Source organism: Candoia aspera, chromosome 1, assembly GCF_035149785.1.
Source record: "Candoia aspera isolate rCanAsp1 chromosome 1, rCanAsp1.hap2, whole genome shotgun sequence".
Taxonomy (NCBI): domain Eukaryota; kingdom Metazoa; phylum Chordata; class Lepidosauria; order Squamata; family Boidae; genus Candoia; species Candoia aspera.
Genome location: NC_086153.1, coordinates 51,421,031 through 51,437,471, shown reverse-complemented (window position 1 = coordinate 51,437,471; position 16,441 = coordinate 51,421,031). Strand labels below are relative to the sequence as shown.

Genomic DNA, 16,441 nt, shown 5'->3' with positions numbered 1-16,441 from the left:
GAAGAGCTTCGCCCTGGCCTTTCCTACAGTTAATCATTGAAAGTTACGTTAAAAGTTGACAAAAGTTGGGAAAAATGTTAGTACACTAATTGGAGGGGAAGGGCGAACAATAAGTTTCCTTGCAAATAGTCCCGAGACCTCAGCTTCCATAGAATAACTGAGCATGCTTGAAATAAAACGGGTTTTGTTGCACTTACAGCGTACTCGGCCCCAACGTGTCAGAACCGGCGGATACTCCTTCCCTAAGGCTGGTGTCCCACTAAAAAGGTTGTGTGAAAGTTTCAATTGGCCAATGCCATGATGGGTGGCAGAGGTCAGTATCTACAGCCCATTTGGTTAGGATCATAGCATATGGAAGACTGACTGCGAAGGGGAGCAGAATGTATGAATTAATGAACAAAATGGGGGAAAAGAGAGAAAGAAAAGGGACGTGTACTTTTGTATTCACATGATGCCATGTTGTTGATTGAGAATCTATAGCATGGAATGTTACATAAATGATACAATGAAGCATCTCAAAGACCACAGCCCAGCAGCATCTGCAGGTCGAACACAGGGAGACTGAACGATGGAAGTGGTATCATGGAGACACGATGTAAACCCCACCTCTTTTTTGTATGCGGATCATGACACATGCGTGTACAAAAGAGGCAAAGCTTGCTAAATTAGGTGATACCATGACATTGCTTTCATCATTCAGGTAAAAGCAGCAAGCTCCTGGAGATGCTGCTCCCAACTAAGGCAGTATGTTTGACAGGAAAAACGGAGTGAACAATTGCAAATTATGCATAAATGGGGAAAAACTAGAGCAAGTCGATGAATTTCTGTACTGATTCTGTACTGATCGCTTCAGTTGGAGAAATAGCTTGTTGGAGAAATTTTAAGATGAGCAAATGCTGGAAGGTAGTGAATAGTATTTGGTCTGTTTGAAGGAATGCTTGTTGAAAGAAGCGAACATATCTGTACATGAGCATTTATGCCACTTTCTGGTATGAAAAATGAAAGTATGACAGGAGAAATAAAAAATTGAATGGGACACTTCAGCGTGTGTGGTAAAAGAAGACAAAGGGTTAAGAAAGAAAGGGTGCTACATGCATGTGGACTGAATTCAGAAATAGGTGAAAGTATAAAAGAAGTACGTTGAAGTGATTTCAAAATGAGGAATGAAACACAAAACAAATACGTGAAGGAAAAGGGAGGACTTACAAAGATGTAGTTGGATGGAGTTCACAAGATGGTTTAAAGAACAAAAAGCAGTGTAAGAAGTGGGGGAAGCAGAAATAGTTTGCAAGAATATGGACACCTCTACTGTAGAGATTTTTTAAAAAAATCTGTTCAGTCATGTCAGATTCTCAGTGACTGCGTGGACATATCCCTGCAGTTTTCTTGGCAAAGTTTTTCAGAAGTGGCTTACCATTGCCACCTTCCTGGGGCTGAGAGAAAGTGACTGGCCCAAGGTCACCCAGCTGGCTTTGTGCCCAAGACTAGAACTCATGGTCTCCCAATTTCTAGCCCAATGCCTTAACCACTACACCAAACTGGCCCGCTCTGTAATGATTAGAGTTGGTGTAAATTGGTTTCAATTACATTTCATTTTCTTGTCTTTAATTTTTTTGGTTTAATATTTCTTATCCTTTTTGGTGCTCTTCATGAAGTGCAGAGGCAATAAGTATGATGGGCATTTGTGTATGGAAGTATAAATATCTGCATGTCTTTTTGTGTGTGAAGATAAAATCAAAACTGCTTTGCAACCTTCCTCATGAGCATAGTTTCAGAAGGATGAATATGGTCAGGCAATGAGTCTCAAATGGGGGGGGGGGGTTGCAACCCTCCAGGGAATTGAGAGCACGTTTGATGGGGAGGGCCAAAATTGTTTGGGGCTTCTGTGTGCAATGCACTACCTTATCTAGTGCCCACTCTGAGCAAACAAGCCAATAGCAAAGTCAGGATTTAATACAGTTGCTGTTATGAAAAGCAAGTATTAATCCAAAATAAAGGTGGAATGAGAAATTAGAGTAGCTGCCTTAAAAGTAAAACCCAGATTTCACCAATTATGCAAAGCTGAGCAAGCTCATTATTCCTTTTTTTTTTTTAATGTTTTCAAAGTTACTTATCTGCAATATTTGTAGACCACCCCAATCCCATCACTATGTCTTGAATACAAAAATGTGGGAAAAACAAGTAAAATAGAAACAAAGCATACATACCAAGAGGGATGCCCATCGTCAGTTAGGGCCAAAGTTGCAGTGGAATAAAAATGTTTTAATCATCTTGTGGAATGCAAGGAGGGCGTTACATGTGCACTCAAGGGAAGCATTTTCTAGAGCATGGGGGCCAATACCGAAAAGGCCTGCCACACAACACAGGCTGTTTGTGGAGGGGGAACTCTCATCAGGCTCTTAAAATGTTCAGGCCAGAAGGGCAGAATCAATTTGGCTGTTGTATTATCTCCAGTGAAAACATTTCGTTTTTAAAGCTACAAGGTTCTATCCGTTTTATTTGATCTATGGATTAAAATTTAATTATTAAAAGTAGTATATTTGTTTCTTGGCCAATGCTAACCTCAATAAAATCATTAAGTTTCATATACGGGAAGCTGTCACTGTTACGGAGATTGCTGGTGAAGAGGAGGGGGGCCCTCTCCAGGGGGAAAAGCGCATGCGCAGTAGTGAATCTGTTCGGTTTCCAGTCAAGAGGACCAGAAGAGAACTGCCTTAGGTTTCTGGGGTTTTGTCCGGTAGGCTTGCTAGTGCCTTTCAGTTTAGCAGGATTTTGTCTAGTAGAGTAGAACAATAATCACTAGAGCTAAAGCTTCTGGTCTCAGCGTGGTTCTTCACTCTACTGTATATCCTGACAGTCACACAATTGATCATTTTAGAGGACTATAGCACAGCTGAATTTGAGAAGCCCTGCTTTCACCTTTAAATTTCATAGTACATTTTGCCAAAAGTAATACCAAGAACAAAGAAAGCACGCATACCAAAAAGGAACTACATTCTTATACCAAATCCAAAATTCTATGTTACATACAATTTGACCTTAGTAATCACCCTAAATCAAACTATACAAAATAAGCTTATTAAAACTTTTGCATATGTATTTGTTTGTTTGTTTGATTTCTATAGCCACCCATCTCAGCAAGTGACTCTGGGTGGCTGAGAATATACATTCTCTCAATATCTTCAGATAAATAATTACATGGGGGAAAACACTTGTATATTTTATATTTTTATTTGAAAGGTAGTAATTCCCATATCACTTACATTCAGTGACCTGTTAATATTCTTATAAGCAAGAGCATATATTACAAATGTTAATCATTTTCTCTCTTAAAAATAAATCAGAGATACAAATTATGATTTAAAGTAGCTTATCAATACATATTTTATCTATCTTTGTGAATGATAATATAAAAGGTATTAGGAGTTAGGAGACCCATCCCAACTTGACATTATCATATAACAAAATCATATTGAAATCAATGCAATTTAGTTCCAAGTAATAGAATAAGATATATAAAAATATGAACAACTGACAGTGAAGAATTTGGAACTTGTGATAATAAAATTAGAGAGTTAGATGAGGCCATACCAAGTCCAAACCCCTATTCAGTGCTGGAATCTGAATTAAACCATCTCAAGACAGATGGCTCTCTGCATGAACACATCAATCAGATGAGTGGCCACCACCTCTCGTTCACTGGGTCCACCATCAAACTAATATTTATTTATTCATCAAATTTATATGGCCGCCCATCTCACAAAAAACTGACTCTGGGCAGCGTACAATAAAAATATAAAGCAGTAATATATAAAAACTATTATCTAGAAAATTTAAAAAATTGCAATTAAAGGTAAAGAGACAGCAGCAGATGTAAACAACAATAGACACCTCAATACCTCAATATTACTGTTAGGAAGATGTTTCTGATACTTAATGGGAACCTGCCCTCCTGTTACTTAAATTGGTTATTACTAATGAAATCCACTCACATGAGAGTTAACAGGTCTTGACCTTCTTCCATGTGACATCCTTTCAAGTATATGAAGAGGGTTATTATATCACCCTCAACCATCTTTTCTCAAGGTAATCATACCAGCTCCTTCAATCTCTCTTCAAAAACCTCAGATTCTAGTCCCATGATCATCTTTGCAGACCTTCTCTGAACTTGTTTCAACTTCTCTGAAACCTTAAAGTGTGCTGCTCAGAACCAGACACAACACTCAGCCAAAAAGAAATAGAGTGGACTGATTACCTCCCATGATTTGGAAATTATACTTCTGCTTGATGTAGTCCAAAATTGCATTTGCCTTCTTTGCAGCCACATCACACTGATGGCTCATACTTGGTTTTACCTCTCACAAGCTTTCCATCATCTCTATGTCTTAATACTGTATAAAGTTGAATTCTGACAGTATTTTTGACTCAATTTTGTATCTATTATGTACAAAAAGTCAGCTCCATTTATTTGGAGCATGTAACAACATGCTCCATTCTAGAAAGCAGAAAATCATTTCTTTATACCAATACAATTGCATTTAAAATGTTACACAAAGTATTCCTAGATGAAAGATAGAAAATTTTCATAAGAAAGATAGCAGCTTCAAAAAAGATATTTAAAACACATCAAAAATGCATTTCCATTTGGGAATTTATATCACCACATTATCTTGTAAACATGATCTCCAACCTTAAGTGTTCCTGTTTTATCAACTCCGAAGTACCACCCAAAGAGAGGGTGTGATTTGTATAAATTCTTTTCAGAAGGATCACACAAACGGTAACTATTAAAAAAAATAAGATCACAATGAATCACCCATAAAATAGTTAACTGCTTGTTTTCAAATAAGCAGAAAAGGAACATTTTATTGTAAGAAGCTGACAAATAATAAGATTCCTAGATACCTGAATTTCCAGATTGTTACTAAATCTCACAATCACAATAGTAACAATTAACTTTGAAAGCCTAAAATTAAAGCTGCAATACTAAATGTATTCGTTAGGGCTACAGTTAAAGTGAACTCAGTGGGGCTTTAGCATAACATGTATGCTTAAGAGTTGCACTGTACTTGAAATTGTACTTCATTTTTTAAATTAAATATTTATTTCAACTATTAGGATTAGATTATTAAGAACATTAAAGGGGAAAACTAAGCAAGTCAACCAGAATATTGTAGATAAACGACCTAATTTTATTAACAGACTCTGTAGTAGCAAAAATTCAGAAAATGAGGCAATTTTGTTAATGCATTTGCTCCAACCTTCTCCAACCTGATTCCTCCAGGCACACTGGGAATGTAACTACCAGCACTGCCAGGCAGGAAGCTGCAATCTCAACTCATATGGAGGGTGCCAGGGGGTGGAAGGTTGTTCTCAATAAAATCCCAGCCCTGGAAATGTGCAAAGATAATTGCCTCCACATTTGATAGAACTAGGATTTACAGTCATGCACATAATAAGATTTTTTTTTCAAGTCAGTCTTGGTTCCTGGCAACTGCCTGGAGAAATCCCTGCAGTTTTCTTGGCAACATTTTTGGAATTGGTTTGCCATTGCCTCCTTCCTAGGGCAGAGACAGAGTGACTGGCCCAAGGTCACCCAGCTGGCTTCAGGTCAAAGGCAGGACTAGACCTCTCAGTCTCTCGGTTCCTAGCCCTACACCAAACTGGCTCTCACCAATTGTGAAGATGCCAAAATACTTTATTACCTTTTCAAAGTATTAAGAGGCTCTTTTCTGTCTATGATGCCAGTATCTGGATCAACAGTCGTTAAAATACACCTACAATGAGAAAGTGCAGAGTGAAGAAACAGCAGCCTGAGGGTTTTTTGGCCATGAAATACAATAACAAAAATGTATACCTGGGACAGGCCATTTGCCCTTTCATTTGTACACTTCCAATTATAATATCATTCCAGGTGTCCTACAAAAATACAATGGTTTGGATTGCATTTTATTGCTTACAGATCCCAAGCAATTCAACTTGAATTTTGCACTATTATGAGCTTTCTGACACAAATGTAAATGCCATAAAAAAGACCAATAAAATGGAAGAATATGAGTGGTGCATTTCATAGGTGAAGGTCAGATTCTGCTCCCTGCTTTGAGTTTTAACTATTTAATTTTACATACAGTCTGAAAATAAAGTGATACACACAGTAGGGACTTAATGTCTGTACATTATAGCTACTTACACCTGTACTTGCAAAACATTATTCAGTGCATTGCTACTTGTATGACCTGAAATTCTGTTTCATAAAAGCTGTTTGTTTGCCTGTTTGGGGCAATTTTACTTGGAACATTCCCACTGGCAGAAAGTATGGGGAGAATTCCTACCTTTTTCAGTCTCCAGCTCACAATTTTCAGGAAGCCTCCTAACCCTCCAGAGTTGATTTTGGATAAAGAGCATTGGGAAAAGAGAGGAACCAGAAAAAATTCATGCTGGGTCAGAAGACTTCTGCAAGTCTGCCAGCAAAGAAGCAAATTTTGGAACTATCTATCTGTCTATATGTGTGTGTGGGAGAGAGAGAAAGAAAACACAGTACGGTAAATGCTACTTGACTGATACAGGAATCTCACTGTCACTACTGTGGTCATTTCTCCAAATACTCCTTTTCGCTACATATTAGAATACTATTTTTAGAGTAAACGTTGCTTATTAAAACTAACCTTTAACACTATCTAAAGCTTCAGACTCCTGGAACTTGCTTGCCTAACAACTTCCTTGGTTTTCTCCAAAAATGATTTTTCATATACTTTCAAGATTCAGTGTAGGTAAATTAGACTACCTTAATGTGTAGCTTCATCTTGCATGTTATGCTTTACCACTGATTTTAGGTATGATTTCTCCTTGAGTCTGGAACTCTGTTGTGGCCAAATGAAGAGCAGATTGGTATTTCTACTCACCAGGATAGGGGAAATAACTGACATCAGATCTTTTGGTTGAAGAAAATGTCAAAAAATGTTCTCTTCAGCACTGGTTAGCATTATTACTTTTACTTATACTAGATACATCCTCCCCTTCAACAAACTTAGGATTATACTCAAGAAAAAAAGTTTCCTTTCACTGTAGAGAGAATCAGCAATAACATGCACTTTTCCCCACTCTAGTGCCTGCCATATGTTCATTTTCTACACTTCCCACCCAACTACCTGGCTGATTCATATGAGAGGCACCAGTTTAAGAAAGTTTATTAAGCAGCTGCATGCATATGTAAGTGCAAAGTTATTCTTTGTGTAAACAAAATAATAATGTCCTACATTACCTCCTCATGAGGACCACAACCAGTGACCAAAATGCTTGGCCTGAAGTTATGTACTTGAACTTTCTTCTCCAATCTGGAATTAAGCTCTTCTAAAGAAGCTTCGGAGAGGAGCATGACAGGGCTACAGTCAGAATAAGCAATCTAGGGAGGTATATTCCATAAGTGAACAATGTCAAAACATCCAAACAAAATACAGAGAGAAGGTCAGTCTGTAACACACAAGGAAGCAGCTCCAAAATAATTGTCTGTCTGGTGGTCCTCATTTAACAACCACTTGTTCAGCAACCATTAAAATTTATGACAGCACTGAACAAGTGGTAGTTATGACCAATCCTTGGAGTTCCGGCCATCACAGCATCCCCACGTTGTGTGATCGTGATCCGGGCACTTGGTGCCCGGCTCACAATTACATCACAGTGAGCCATGATCACATGATCCCGATTTCCAACATTCCCTGCCAGCTTCACACAAGCGAAGTCAATGGGGAAGCTGGCAGGAAGTCAGAAGTCGTGGTCATGTGAGGTCCTCGCCTAATGACCCATGTGGTCCTTGCTTAACAATGACAACCAGAACTACCATCACTAAGCAGTGTGGTCACATGACATTGTGCTTTACAACTGCGTTGATTAGCAACAGCAATTCCTGTCCCAATTGCCGTTGTTAACCAAGGACTACTTGTAGTATCTGGTAGCCCCATCAAATGGTGCATTAAAATACTGTATCTGACTACAACCATTTACTGAATAAAAATTAGGACAAATTCCTCATATTATAATCATATCTATTTAGGTTTTGCAACAAAGGACCCAGCCAGTCACCACTCAGAAATTGACTATCAAGGTGCTCTCCTTGCAAAGAGATCTCCCACACAGTGGTACTTTTTTAGACACTTATTCCATGAAACTTGTCTTTAGCACCAATCTCCATTCCTGTGGAGAGAGGTACATATGTGTGTATTAAAGAAAAGTAAAGACACATTTAAGTGAAACTTAACTGCAGTTTTCTTGGCAGCATTTTGGAAATAGCTTGACATCACCTTCTTCTGGGATGTTTGTAACTTCCCAGTCCACACCCACCCCCCATTGCCCTGGTATTTCCTGGTAGTCTCTCATTCAAGTACTAACTAGGTCCTAACCTGCATAACTTTTGGAGATTGGCTGTGTTTGCATGTGAATAAATATATAAATATGACCAATAAAAACACAGGGAAATCATTTAAAGTACATGATACAAGAGGACATGGGCTGAAAAGCAGATCCATATAACTGCAACATGTACCACAGACAGTTACCAGCACGAGGCATTTTCTCACCTTATCAGTGGGACGAAAAGGTTCCATTAAATCTTTTGAATTCCTTGGAAGCATATTTGGTTCAAAACAAACCAAACGGTACGGTTCTGACTTTAGGTAGGCTGTAATCCATTGAGCAACATCTTCTCCACAATCTCTGCCTTGAACATCAAAGCCAAATAGTCTAAAAGAATTGTGAAAGACATCAAATAAGATCTCTGCTAGTCACTACAATTATATCTAACAGAATCATAGTTGGAAGTGACCACAGAGGTAATTTAGTCCAACTGCCTGTTCAGTGCAGGGTCCACTAGAGAATCTCTGACAGACGACCAGCTTCTATTGGCAGACCTCTAGCAAAGGAGAAGCCACATTTCCACTAGCTGGCAGCTCATACAGTCAGAAAGTTCCTCCTCATGTCTAGTCTGAACTTCCTTATTGTTTTAACTCACTGGTTCTCATCCTGGTTTTTTTAACCATTTATTTACTTTATTTGTTTGTTTGTTTGTTTATCATATGTTTATCACCGCCCATCTCCCCCACACGGGGGACCCTGGGCGATTCACAGTAAAAACAATTTAAAATTCAATAAAATTATAAATAATACTAATATTTCAATAAATATAAAATACAATAAAATCCAAATAAGGGCAGATCAAATTCACCCCATAAGGGATAAGGCTGGTCCCTGCAGGGTTAGGGAACTAACCAGCCCCAGGAATGCCTCTTCCTCTCCCTACTCCAAGCATGGTGACAAAACCAGGTTTTCAGCTGTTTTCTGAAGTCCAGAAGAGAAGGGGCTAACGGCACTTCTGGGGGAAGGATGTTCCAAAGGGCGGAAGCTGCTGCAGAGAAGGCCCACCTCCTGGACCCCGCCAGATGGAATTCTCTGACAGACAGGGTCCATAGCATGCCCTCTTTGCATGACCAGGTGGGACGGGTTGATGTAACGGGGATGAAATGGTCCCTTAGGTAACCTGGCCCCATGCCATGTAGGGCTTTAAAGGTGATAACCAACACCTTGAATTGGACCCGGAAGCATAGTGGCACCCAATGCAGCTCGTGGAGCAGCGGAGTTATATGTGCTGATCTTGAAGCACCCAAAATCATCCGCGCAGCTGCATTTTGGACCAGCTGTAGCTTCCGGATACTCTTCGAGGGTAGCCCCATGTAGAGTGCATTACAGTACACATTTTTTTAACCATTGATTCTGGGACAGTAGAGATAAGTCCACTCTTTCTTCTATATGACAACCCTTCAGATATTTAAAGACTGTATCCTCAAAGTGCTTAGTTCCCAGACTCTTCACCACCTTGGTAGCCCTTCTCTGAATTTGCTCCAATCTATCTCTGTCTCTTTTGAACTGCGGTGCCAGAATTGAATACAGTACTTTAAGTGGGGTCTGACCTGGGCAGACTGAAATGAAGCAATTATTTCCCTTTAATATGGGAAATAAGCAATTATTTCCCTTTAAACAGGACTCTATGACCTGTTACTGCATGCCAACATAGTATTCACCTTTTTAAAAAAGTATAAAGGTTTTAAGATGTTAATTTTAAAAAAACATTAAAGTCATTGAGAACAGGATGCTTAAAAAGAATAGCAATATGTATATGTGTCTTAAATGCCATTTCCAGCTAATACTACAAACTACTACAAATTGATGGACTATACAAGAATAATTCGAAGAGATCAAGAAAAGGTGGCAAGAATATACAGAAGACCTGTATAGGAAGGATAACAATATCGGGGATAGCTTTGACAGTGTGGTCAGTGAGCTAGAGCCAGACATCCTGAAGAGTGAGCTTGAATGGGCCTTAAGAAGCATTGCTAATAACAAGGCAGCAGGAGACGACGGCATCCCAGCTGAACTGTTCAAAATCTTGCAAGATGATGTTGTCAAGGTAATGCATGCTATATGCCAGCAAATTTGGAAAACACAAGAATGGCCATCAGACTGGAAAAGATCAACTTATATCCCCATACCAAAAAAGGGAAACACTAAAGAATGTTCAAACTATCAAACAGTGGCACTCATTTCACATGCCACTAAGGTAATGCTCAAGATCCTGCAAGGTAGACTTCAGCAATTCATGGAGTGAGAATTGCCAGATGTACAAGCTGGCTTTAGAAAAGGCAGAGGAACTAGGGACCAAATTGCCAATATCCACTGGATAATGGAAAAAGCCAGGGAGTTTCAGAAAAACATCTGTTTCTGTTTTATTGACTATTCTAAAGCCTTTGACTGTGTGGACCATAACAAACTGTGGCAAGTTCTGAGTGGTATGGGGATACCAAGTCATCTTGTATGCCTCCTGAAGAATCTGTATAACAACCAAGTAGCAACAGTAGAACAGACCACGGAACAACGGACTGTTTAAGATTGGGAAAGGAGTACGGCAGGGCTGTATACTCTCACCCTACCTATTCAACTTGTACGCAGAACACATCATGCAACATGCTGGGCTTGAGGAATCCAAGGCTGGAGTTAAAATCGCTGGAAGAAACATTAACAATCTCAGACATGCAGATGATACCACTTTGATGGCTGAAAGTGAAGAGGAACTGAGGAGCCTTATGATGAAGGTGAAAGAAGAAAGTGCAAAAGCTGGCTTGCAGCTAAACCTCAAAAAAAGCAAGATTATGGCAACCAGCTTGATTGATAACTGGCAAATAGAGGGAGAAAATGTAGAAGCAGTGAAAGACTTTGTATTTCTAGGTGCAAAGATTACTGCAGATGCTGACTGCAGTCAGGAAATCAGAAGATGCTTAATCCTTGGGAGGAGAGCAATGACATATCTCGATGAAATAGTTAAGAGCAGAGACATCACACTGACAACAAAGGTCCGCATAGTTAAAGCAATGGTGTTCCCTGTAATAACATATGGCTGCAAGAGCTGGACCATAAGGAAGGCTGAGAGAAGGAAGATCGATGCTTTGGAACTGTGGTGTTGGAGGAAAATTCTGAGAGTGCCTTGGACTGCAAGAAGATCAAACCAGTCCATCCTCCAGGAAATAAAGCCAGACTGCTCACTTGAGGGAATGATATTAAAGGCAAAACTGTGGCCTTTTACAAAGGCAATACTTTGGCCACATAATGAGAAGACAGGATACCCTGGAGAAGATGCTGATGCTAGGGAGAGTGGAAGGCAAAAGGAAGAGGGGCCGACCAAGGGCAAGGTGGATGGATGATATTCTAGAGGTGATGGACTCGTCCCTGGGGGAGCTGGGGGTGTTGACGACCAACAGGAAGCCCTGGCGTGGGCTGGTCCATGAAGCCACGAAGAGTCGGAAGCGACTAAATGAATAAACAACAACAAGAATTCACAAGCTTCAGAATGAATATAAAAATACTAATAAAAATCTCCTATACTAGTGGCTGGGGTGGTATCTAGACTATCATGAAATCAGATATGAAAGAGACTTATAGAGCTTGACTAAATCTAGAGCATCTATTATTTGAGCACAAGCAACCTTTGTGAACATATCAGGTGGCTGTTTACTATATTACTAATGATCAACTTCATGGAAAATCATGCCAGGATGAACTGGAACAACCCTTCAGGAGACATTCCATTCCAGATCAACATTGCTGTACCAAAGATGGCCACAGAAGTGACACCCAGCAATCATGGATGAAGATATCAGGAATGGCCAGCACCTGAAGATAGTGTTCCCGAGAAACCTAAGAGAACATCCCCTCCATTCCTAAAAGGGAGTAAAATTGTAACAATAGCCAAATTTGGACTAACAAAAAATTGTTGGTCAGAGGCAAACACAGCAGCAGTCTACTGAGCAGCGTAAGACCAGAGGGGGGAAAGAGCTAGTTAATTCAACTCTTCATTCAGCTCCTCATTCAAAACCCGAGCATCTTCTCATCACTTTTCCTTTCCAAGGATGGAGACTGGGACTGGCCATCTTTTCTTCTCACACCTGCACCAATGGTGTAAGAAGAGAAGATGACCAGTCCCAGTCTCTATCCCTGTAGGGACCTCACTATTTTAACCACTTTTTAGTAGAAACAATTATACAGGAAATATAGAATGATAACTGATTTTTCTCTACATGGGTAACCGCTAACTGAACAATTTTTAAGTAAAGTAACATTATAAGATGTTTCTTACATCTTACATTCTTACATTATGAATGATGCACGTATACATCATTGTTGGAGAGTTGGAGAAGGGGGTAGAAACTACACCCTTATAGGACTCAAACATAAATTGAATACGATAAACTGTATTGAGTGGGGAGGAAAGAAAGACACCATGCCAGAAAATCTACTGCAGTTCTGCTTGGATATCGGTGGTGGTTCAGCCATCCTGTCTGAAATGTAAAGAACAAGGGCTGGAGTGGTCTTGTGACCTACCCCTCCAATGATAAATTACATTCACTCAGGCACCCTGTGAATAGGAATGTTATGTGGAGAAAGGGTATGAATGGGTGAAAATAGGTAAGTGTGCTTAAATGATTCTGTTTCTCTTGTTATTCCAAGTTGACTTCCTGTGCTTCCCTCCTTAGTACACAGCCTCCCTAGAATGCAAGGACAGCAGAACATATTCCTAACAGCTCCAATCAGCACATGGATTTTTATCTTAGTTAAATGTTTAGATTGTGTTGATCAGCTGTCAATACCTCTAAGCAAAGTGTGCTAAAATTGAGAAGTATATTAAAGGAGTAATTATATTGGAACTTTGAGTCAATACACCTATGTAAATGTTGCTGAAATATATTTGGTTGCCTTCTGTGGTTGATGTGCCCATGAGGGACAAAGATCCTAAATTGGCTTATTAAAGTCAGCTAGCCCAAGACTAATGGAAGAGTCAAACTAAACCAGATGCCAGATATGTGTGACCAGCATCTCTTTAAGCATCTTCTAGAAGCAATCATGGGGATACTGGACTGGTTTAGAACTTCAGAATGGAAAGAGTTTTAATGTTGCACTATTTCTAAATACAATTTGCTTTTCTCTTGTTGCTCAAGAGGCTGAAAAAGCATTTTAAAAAAAGCACCTGCAATTCCGTACTGGATTTTTGGTTGGTAGTTTGACTGAAACATGACAGTCCTTCATTTCTGGAGCACTCAGAATCAAATAGCCATTTTGGTTGGTGATAGAGATCAATACTAGCAGAGGCTCTTGTCGAGCAGTCACCATATGTCCATCTTCCTTTATCACAAGCCAAGACCTAAATTAAAAACAAATCAAAATATTCTAAATACTACTGAAAGTCAATCCAACCTTCCAAAACCTAAATTAGACTAAAACATGGATTGCTAATTTAGCATTGATGGGAGGAGATAGGTGGTGACAAATTTGATAGATAGATAAATAAATAAATACATTTTCATTCTGTCTCCAATGATTGAAGAAAAGGTTCTCCTGTAAGGACTCAAGTGCCTTTACATCATTCCAAAGTCTATGAAAAACCTGTGTAAATGCAATTGCCTCCCACCAGAGACACATTAAATAGGTGAGAATAGAGCATGCTTCTTAAGAGAGAGCTGGCACTACAGTAGTAGCCTAGTAGATTTTTCTGGTTCCTCCCATTCATGAATGTGTGGTCACTTTTCAGCAATTTTCTACAATTCTGAGGGGGAAGCAGATGAAAACAGGCATAGCAGTTAGAAAACAAAGACCCAGCTCTACCCACAGTATCACTTTGACCCCTCAACCCTCTAAAATGCTCGATGTAAATTGCACACTCCTGCTTTAAGAGGAAGGAGACTCTTAACTAGATGTCTTGGAGGCCTTTTCACAGAGAGTAACTGTCTTCCTGGAAATACAACAAAATGAAAAAGAGAGAAGGAAATCCATCTAGCAGAGCATGTATGTCAGAGTATGTAAGACTAGGGGGAGGACAATCCAAGACAATTATGAGAGGCTGGCCTTGCAACTAAGCATTCAGAAATTAGATCCTTACCCTGTCGAAGCGAATATTTGTAGCTCAGGATTGAACTGTGGAGTCTTTGGTGCTCTCTGAGCCAAATCTTCAGTTGTTGCCTAGTCTGGCAATGAAACGTCTGCAAGAAAACAAGGCTCAGAGAGCACCAAGGACTCTACTATCCTTATCCTGGTTTGGATTGTAAACAATAAACTTGGTCAAATTCCTACTATACCCCACATTTTTCTATTATTGTTGTTTCCCTACTGCAAAAGGCTTAACACCTGTGGAAAAAAGAAACAAGAGGAAATTAAATGCAACTTTCCAGAAAGAAATTTGATTACTGTATGTCCATTTACATGCAATTTTAAAAAAATCTCTGCATCCAAACACACACAGATACCTACAATGTTTCAGGCCCTTGGACTATCATAATTTAGTTCTGATCAAATCAGTAAGGATTATTATGGAGTATCCTAGCATATTATTTATTCACCATAACAGAATCACAGAAAGGCAGGATCAAAAGGGGGCATTTAAGCATTAAATCCAACCCCTTGCTTGCCGTAAAAATCCCAAGATTCATTACTCTACAGCAAGCAATGTATAGATTCCCATAACATAACAACTGAGGATAATTTCCTTCTAGTCACTCTTAGTTTGAAGTATAAAAGCATTCACTGAAATAGTAAAAAGTATTCTTCTATTAGTGTTTTAATTCTGACTCAATGTTTTTTCAGATAAAGCTTTTATGATATAATCACTATGCCTCAGTCACAGTAATTTATAGATATCTAAACATAATCAGTTTCCATATAAAAACTTCTCAAGTATTCCTATTATTCCATATTTTTCATTTTCTTCCAGATGGACAGCTTTTAAAATAACCATTGGAAGTCTTCTCAAAGTGTGAGCCAAAATGCCCTTGGAGGTCACCTATTGTTTTTAAATAGTTATGCTTGTGCCCACAAAGTGGAAGTGCTGTCAAAACATGCTTCCCCTTTGCTTCGGAAACCAGCTTCAGCCTTGTCAAAATAAAGCATGAGCCTGGTCTAGTCCCACAAATTTTGAGGACCCCTATAATGAAATTTAATTTTAAAATGGAACGATTTAATTCTTTCTTGCCTAGCCATATTCCCACTGAAATCATTAATTTATTCATGGGGGTTGCACAAATTCATGTATCATTTTAGGAAATCACAGTATACACAGTTTGAGAAATCATCTTAATTGATTTTTGTTTTCCTGGTAACCAAAGAAACACAAGAAGAGGCAGGAAAATAACAGAGAAGTCGCCAAGGAAAGAGGCTTTTCTAAACTTGCCAATTGCTCCCAACAAATAAAAGCCCTGACTGGAAGAACCGCTACATACTTACCACCACCCCCGCAAAAGGAGAAAAAGATAGGGGTAGCTTTAAACCTAATGGGCGTGGCTTGATCTTGGATTAACGCCTGACAAGAACTCAGCCGCTGGGGTTTCTAAACCAGGGGTTTCGGTTTAATGTCGCGTAATGTAGCCACTTCTGAGAATGTGGTCCGAAATTCAGAGCAGCTGCTGCACCAAGTTTTGGTAACGCCAGGAACCCCTCGTTTGAAGAATACTTCATTAGACACGGAGATCTGCTCCCTTTCCCAGCAAAAACGACAGACTGGGGACAGTTCATCTCTGCCCCGCCTGACCCTGCACCCTACCTGTCGCGCAGGTCGCCATTCCGGAGCCCCAGCTTCGCCACTTCGGCCTGCTGCACGGCGATGCCCCGGCAGGACTTGATCGGGTAGATGAAAAGCCCAGACACCGTCCCCACCTGCTTCAGCCGCAGCAGCCTTCGGCGGTCCCTCCAGCGCCAGTACCAAGCCGCCGCCGCCGTCCCCAGCGTAACCAGCACAGCCAGAGAGGCGGAGGCGGAAAGCCAGCCCAGCCAGGGCTTCATCAGCGAAAACGAGCCCGAGCCGATCATGGCGACGACACCCGCAGATCAGTAGCAAAAACAGCGCCCTAGCGGGGGC

At 39.9% G+C, this 16,441-nt stretch overlaps 1 protein-coding gene across 3 annotated transcripts; it reads right to left on the bottom strand.

Annotated features, from left to right (window-relative positions):
- Positions 1 to 3,212: 3,212 nt before the first annotated feature.
- MTARC2 (mitochondrial amidoxime reducing component 2) lies at positions 3,213 to 16,441 on the bottom strand. 3 transcript variants are annotated; one of them, XM_063303752.1, is made up of 7 exons: positions 16,127 to 16,441; positions 13,565 to 13,738; positions 8,574 to 8,736; positions 7,262 to 7,402; positions 5,858 to 5,919; positions 5,706 to 5,777; positions 3,213 to 4,784 (listed from the first exon to the last, which is right to left on the bottom strand). In XM_063303752.1, the coding sequence occupies exons 1-7, from the start codon at positions 16,390 to 16,392 to the stop codon at positions 4,658 to 4,660; spliced, it is 1,005 nt and encodes a 334-aa protein (XP_063159822.1). In that variant the 5' UTR covers positions 16,393 to 16,441; the 3' UTR covers positions 3,213 to 4,657. The 3 variants fall into 3 exon arrangements, 2 of the variants coding, with proteins under 2 accessions (XP_063159822.1, XP_063159830.1); XM_063303760.1 differs by lacking the exon at positions 7,262 to 7,402; XR_010067956.1 differs by lacking the exons at positions 3,213 to 4,784; positions 5,706 to 5,777 and adding an exon at positions 6,666 to 6,860.